At 40.9% G+C, this 6,488-nt stretch overlaps 1 protein-coding gene across 4 annotated transcripts; it reads left to right on the top strand.

Annotated features, from left to right (window-relative positions):
* Positions 1 to 1,249: 1,249 nt before the first annotated feature.
* LOC136525192 (casein kinase 1-like) lies at positions 1,250 to 6,277 on the top strand. 4 transcript variants are annotated; one of them, XM_066518201.1, is made up of 16 exons: positions 1,250 to 1,410; positions 1,674 to 1,771; positions 1,882 to 1,987; positions 2,087 to 2,127; positions 2,276 to 2,345; positions 2,436 to 2,584; positions 2,985 to 3,080; positions 3,241 to 3,311; positions 3,879 to 3,940; positions 4,115 to 4,178; positions 4,252 to 4,336; positions 4,422 to 4,548; positions 4,652 to 4,728; positions 4,832 to 4,892; positions 4,979 to 5,178; positions 5,638 to 6,277. In XM_066518201.1, the coding sequence occupies exons 3-16, from the start codon at positions 1,912 to 1,914 to the stop codon at positions 5,947 to 5,949; spliced, it is 1,491 nt and encodes a 496-aa protein (XP_066374298.1). In that variant the 5' UTR covers positions 1,250 to 1,410; positions 1,674 to 1,771; positions 1,882 to 1,911; the 3' UTR covers positions 5,950 to 6,277. The 4 variants fall into 4 exon arrangements, with proteins under 4 accessions (XP_066374298.1, XP_066374290.1, XP_066374283.1 ...); XM_066518193.1 differs by having other exon boundaries at positions 1,865 to 1,987; XM_066518186.1 differs by having other exon boundaries at positions 1,862 to 1,987.
* The last annotated feature ends 211 nt before the right edge of the window (positions 6,278 to 6,488 follow it).

Raw genomic sequence — 6,488 nt, 5'->3', positions numbered from 1 at the left:
ATCTGTTAGGATACGTATGATCCCATGATTCCTGTAATATGTTATTATTTTTTGGTTATCTCCTAGATCTAACCGACTTGTAACCCTACCCCCAGACTATATAAGGCGGGTAGGGACCCCCTCCAAACACACGCAATATTATACGATAGCCAATACAATCCAACAGACCATAGGAGTAGGGTATTACGTTATACTGACGGTCTGAACCTGTCTAACTCATCTGTCTCTATTACCTTCTTATTCTCGATTACACGTATCTCTACCGATCAATCTACCTTCGTGGGATACCACTCGGAGAACTGTCGACAATATTCTATCGACAAGCTAATTACCACGCCTAAATATATGCATAAAACCCCTACAACTTGTCCTTTCAAGCCAAATTATAAGATATTTTGATTTTTTTAGATATATAGCTTTTGCTATGCACTTAGATACACAGTATGTTCACATACATAGCAAAAAATAATGTATCTAAAAACCAAAACGTAAACGTCTTATATAGCTTTTGCTATGCACTTAGATACACAATATGTCCAGATACATAGCAAAAAATAATATGTCTAAAAAACCAAAACGTAAACGTCTTATAGAACTGAGGTGTATCACATTGCACTATCTAGAACAAAATTTTACATTATTGGAACGTTTTTTTTTTTGCTTCGTGGAACGTTTTCTTTTTAATGCCAAAACCGAAACAATAATAAGTGAAAAATGTTTCAATAGAACATAAATATTGTAGTGTGAGAAAAAGTGTTTCACGTATAGAAATACTTGTAGGCAACATAATGCTTATTTTCTATGTAACAATCACCCTGAAATCCTATCCCTATTTAATTTCCGTGTGTTCGGTCCCCTATGCTCCATTGCTCTATTTTTGGGAGGTGTATTTTTGGGAGGTGGGTCAAGGTTGCTCAGTTCCCAGTGAGGCTCAAGATTGTTTAATTCCTAGTTATAATTTGCTATAACTAACTTTAAATCAGTGTGGCTGTGGTAGAAATTTTAGACTTATGCTTTGCCATATCTAAGTAAAATCCTGCTGCACATTTTACTCAATAGCATGTGTATTTCAAGAAAATATTACCTAAATTTAATTGCCAACTAAACACTCAACAGCTCGATAAACTTGTCAAGCGTGGCTGACTGGCTGGTAACCAAACGGAAACCTGGTTTTCCGGCGATCCAGAGCCGAAAAAGGACCGCCACCAACCGCTCGCTTTCCCGCACCTCGCCCCCCCCCCCCCCCCCCCCCCCCCCCCCCCCCAATTGCAGGATCGGCACCGATGCGATTCGACCGCGGCCTCGCGTCCGGTGGGGTGGTCTGCAATTGGGGGGAGGCTCCTCTCCGCCGCTGGAACCGCTGCGGCGTCGCGGCCTGTGCGAGTTTCCTGCCGGTTCCTCATCCCTCGGGTACGCGCTTCACGCCCTGGACGTTCTCTTCTTGTTGCCATCCACGTTTGAGTGCGATCCTGGCCCCCGCTGGGCAATGTTGCTCTGTTTTTCTTTTATTTATTTATTTTTCTTTTTTTACGAAACTGGAGGGGCCGGAGCCCTGAGGAATTTATTTATTAAGTAAAGAAAGCGTTACAGGGAATGTTGCTCTGTTTGTGGGCGCTGTTTGTGCTAAGGTAGCTGATTCAGGTTTCATTTGCTCTGCTGTCTCTGGTTTTCAGGGAGCGGTTTTGCGTTCCTTGGCATTACCGTTTGATGCCAGACAGTAGTGCTGCTTCTCTGAGGAGGCATTGGGGCAACAGGCAGTTGAACTGAACCGGTAAATCAAAAGTCTCTGGCCTTCAAGGGAAATTGGGAAATTCAGGTTGAACGTGGTTACATCATTCTTCCTTTCATTGGTGTTTTTCAGCAGCAGAAATCCATTCGCAGGAGAGAGAGAAATCAAAGAGGAGAGTGATCATGGAGCATGTGATTGGAGGGAAGTATAAGCTTGGGAGGAAGATTGGGAGCGGATCCTTCGGGGAGCTATATCTCGGTACATTCTATGTATTTTATTTTAAGCATATTATGGTTGTGTTTCGTTACCCCCAGAAATAAATTTTTATTCTTTCTAGTGTGGCCTTTTTTGATCCAGGTGTTAATATACAGAATGGAGAGGAAGTGGGAATAAAATTGGTATGTGCAAATAAACCTGGCTGTAACGTATATACTCATTTAATGTACTATAATGTTTCTCTTCTCTAGAATCTGGATATACCTATTTAAACTTAGAGCTGAAGTGTTTGGTTCAAAGTCTCACCTTTTCTTTGGTTTGATCTGTCAGGAGCTTGTGAAAACAAAACATCCACAGTTGCACTATGAATCTAAAGTTTATATGCTACTGCAGGGTGGAAGTAAGTGGATTGTAATTTATATGTTCATTTACAGTAATTCGTGCCCACACCTTCTGGTTGCTTATTTAGTCACTCATTTATGAAACATAGACGGTATCCCACACCTCAAGTGGTATGGTGTCGAGGGGGAGTACAATGTTATGGTGATCGATCTTCTTGGCCCAAGCTTGGAAGATTTGTTTAATTGCTGCAACAGGAAATTTTCTATGAAAACTGTGCTTATGCTTGCAGATCAACTGGTGAGTTTATTCATTCCATATTCATATTCAACCTTACGCTGGCCTGCAACAGTTAGGGAGCAAGACAACTTTCTGGATTTTGATATCAGCTATTTGTTAGGAGTTGCATGTTCAGAAGTTTCATGAGCATTCTAAGTGTTGCCTTATTTTGTGGGTTTTAATTCCATAGTATTAGATCATTGATGGGACAAATGAGTTTCATGAACACCATGTGCTGTTCTGAGTGTATCTCAGCCAAGCTTTGCAAGATTGTAACTATTTTAAGTTTGTTCCTTTTTTTCTCAGTGGGTGAGGGAGGGAGAGTGAGAGTTTATTATCGTCCTATTAGTTTTCTTTGAAGACCTTTTTTTTGCTTGGACTTACATTATTGAATATTGAATATTGACTCTTTCATTTTTAGATAAACCGAGTGGAATACATGCATTCCAAGGGATTTATTCATCGTGACATCAAGCCAGACAACTTCCTTATGGGCTTAGGTCGGAAAGCTAATCAGGTTCGACTTAAGCCCCCAATGTCATCTGCTTTTGTTGTTTTCAGTATAAACAGAACATAGTAGTTACTTCTCTAATATTAATAATATCTGGTAATAATCCTCAAGATTCTTACTCATCAATGAACAATATGTAAAGACATATATCCTTTTTATTCTGCAGGTCTATATCATTGATTATGGCCTTGCTAAGAAATACAAGGACCTTCAGACTCATAAACACATCCCATACAGGTGAAGCATATTAATGAAGTTTTCACTTAGAACTGAGCCTAGACTTTGTTGTGCCAAACAATTATTCCGTCAAATTGCAAGTTCATAAGCAGAAAATGGGATGTGAGAATTCGCACAGCCTCTATACTGCACCTGTGTCACAACTTCCTACATTGTCTTGAGAGACACTGGCTAATGGTACACTGTTGGGCAATCCAATTGAGGTTCTGTGGATTTAATATAGTATCAGATCATGGTACAGAGAGGCAACCCGGGTGGATTGTTTGATCCTGCGTTATTTACATGTAAATTTCAGAAATAAAATGGCAAATTACTCAAAGTGTGCCTATCCAATTGCGTCATGATGTTGTGTATTAGTATCTTCTTCAAGGTTCAAGAATAAGTTTTGACACCAAGGTTAAAAGTAGTATAGTGTCACATTACAAGCGAATATGTAATGCCTGCGACATTTGCAAACTAGGGTGCTAGGCTCAATTTTAATCGATAGATTAGACATAAAGTGAACCTTTTCGTTTTCATGACTAGTTGTTTTTTAGGGTAAATGATTAATTATTTTTTTCTGCACAGGGAGAACAAAAATCTGACTGGAACAGCACGTTATGCTAGTGTGAATACTCATCTTGGAATAGGTGAGCACAATGAGCAAATCAAATATGTTACCATGTGTCTCCAATTGTAAAAAAATCACACATGTCATGAAATGAACCTAACCTGACAAAGGAGAAGCTACTTGATCTAAAGCTTTTAAAAGGAGGGAAACACATTGTAGTTGTTTTTCATGTACTTGTATTTATTTCATCCAGAACAAAGCAGGAGAGATGATCTGGAGTCTGTTGGCTATCTTCTGCTATATTTTTTAAGAGGAAGGTTTGTCCTGAACCTGTCTATTTTACTATATTTCCTCCTTTATCTACTTGACATGCGTTTTCGTTATGCTTAGCCTCCCATGGCAGGGTCTTAAAGCTGGCACTAAGAAACAAAAGTATGACAAAATTAGTGAAAAGAAAATGCTTACCTCAGCAGAGGTACTTATTTTTGCCAACATGAACATTGTAATCCTGTCATGGTAGTTCTTGCAGGCACTGTTTGAACTAATATTGTTTTAACCAGGTTCTGTGCAAATCTTACCCATCGGAGTTCATCTCATATTTCCACTATTGTCGCTCCCTGCGATTTGAAGACAGGCCAGATTACACTTTTCTGAAGAAACTCTTTCGTGATGTATTTATACGGGAAGGTACACACCTCCTTTCTTCTGAGTGGCTAATGTGACCACTGTTCTCGCCCATTCTATGATCTGGTGTTAGGAAACTGGGTCTCATTATAGATTAACACTGTAGGATACCAATTTGATTACGTATTTGACTGGACTGCACTCAAGTACCCTCAAATGGGTTCCAACAACAAGCTTGTTCAAGTTTGTCTCTTTAATCTTATATCTATGTCTTTGGTCTACATTCTTGGTGAATTACTATTGTCTTTTCATTTCACGAAAAAAATGCCATTATGTTTTCATCTAGCAACCAAGTGCCAGAATGGCTGGAGTTGGACCATCAAATGAGAGAACTGACAAAGCTTCCGGTATGCCTCCTGGTAGTTAATTGCATTTGGTCCATTGCTATGTGAAAAAACTGATCAATTTACCTAATTAGTTGTGTTTTTGCCAGTGGGACAAGAGATCCGGGATAGATTCACTGGTGCTGTTGAGGCATTCGCCAGAAGAAATCCAGGCTCTGGCCGCCATGGAGATCATTCCAGGCACAAAAGCCTTGCAGATTCCTTTGGAACATCCAACGAAGCAGTTAGTATCCGATTTAGCTCTTCCAATAAAAAAAGTCGCAAAAAAAAAGCTCTTCCAATAAAAAAGGTATCCGGTTTAGCTGTGGTAGCTAGTAAACATGAATGGAGACATACATTTTTTAAACGAAAGTATGTACTAAGTGTCAAATCCAGTATTGAAAATGAGTCTAGTAAATGGAAAAGAAAAGCCATTTCCTCTTTTCCATGTTCTTAGTATTTTGCTGAAAATCTTTCTGCTAACTCAGGTCAGTTCTTAGGAAGTGTATGATAATCTTTTCACAGAAACTTGACACAATGTTGTATAGTGTATTGGTTCTACAAATGAGCCCACTACTGCTCATTCTCATCTCATCTGATTATCACATACACTTGAGGATACTAATCAGCTGAGAACGCTCCGCATAGATGGACACTACGTTTTTGTTGTTTGCAAAATGAAATAGAGCTGGTGTGTATGTTTCTCATTGTTAACGCACCAAATTTTTTGATGGAAACAGAATACTACTAACTATCTGGCATGCACCAGGTTGCCGACTCAGAGAAAACACGCATCTTGTCCCGGGGAGGGAGCTCGTCAAAAATGCCCGCGGCTTCGTCCAGCCAGCCGACCTCTTCGGGGGACTGCAGTGACCAGAACCGCCGGTGGGTCTCTCGCAGCAGTGGCGGCAGTGGGCGCCCGTCCACCGTGCAGAGGCTCCACCACTCGGGAGGTGCCGAGAACAGCAGGTCATCCCCGCGCTCCCTCATGGCCCGGAACACGGCCGGGAGAGGAGGCTCTGGCTCGCGGGACAACACGACATTCTGGCGCCTCTCCATCACCACCAGCAGGAGGAAGTGAGCTGCCGAGGACCACGCCGACGAATTCTGAGAGTGGAAGGCGGTTGCTAGGCCGAGAACTTGTGCGGGATCGTTGCTCTCTGCATCTGAAGCAAATCGGCAAATGGATGGATGGATGGGATTGCAGCACAATGACCTCGAGTATGACCTCGTTACAAGGCTGCCATGAAAATGCTTTCTCTAGACCCCAACGTATAACGCTCTCTCCAAACCCCAAGAGGAAAGACTACTCCGAAGTACAATGCAATCCTGTTTCACGGCAAGCTTTCACTGTTGTTCACTTCTGATTCTGCCGTTCTGGTACTAGTTTCTAAAGTGTTATTGCAGAATCCCTCCATTTGACCATAAATTTTAAAAAACGTATATAAGCATCTGAGTTAATTTGATTTATGGGGCATTTGGCTCGAAGAATGGAGTGATCTATCACTTTCTCACAACATATTTTCTTGCTGGATTTGAAGGGTTATTTGAATTGGTATCATTACAATTTTCAAAATTTCGAGGACTACCATTACTATTCACCTATTCTGAATCTTATCA

This window comes from Miscanthus floridulus, chromosome 2 (assembly GCF_019320115.1).
Source record: "Miscanthus floridulus cultivar M001 chromosome 2, ASM1932011v1, whole genome shotgun sequence".
Classification (NCBI taxonomy): Eukaryota; Viridiplantae; Streptophyta; class Magnoliopsida; order Poales; family Poaceae; genus Miscanthus; species Miscanthus floridulus.
The sequence above is the reverse complement of the archived record's forward strand: the minus strand, read 5'-3'. Positions and strand labels throughout refer to the sequence as shown.

Coding starts and splice junctions, on each gene's coding strand:
- LOC136525192 (XM_066518201.1), top strand. CDS start 1,912: ATGGAGCATGTGATTGGAGGGAAGTATAAGCTTGGGAGGAAGATTGGG. Junction 4,549..4,651: donor TGATGTATTTATACGGGAAG/GTACACACCTCC, acceptor TTAACACTGTAG/GATACCAATTTGATTACGTA. Junction 4,893..4,978: donor GAGAACTGACAAAGCTTCCG/GTATGCCTCCTG, acceptor TGTTTTTGCCAG/TGGGACAAGAGATCCGGGAT.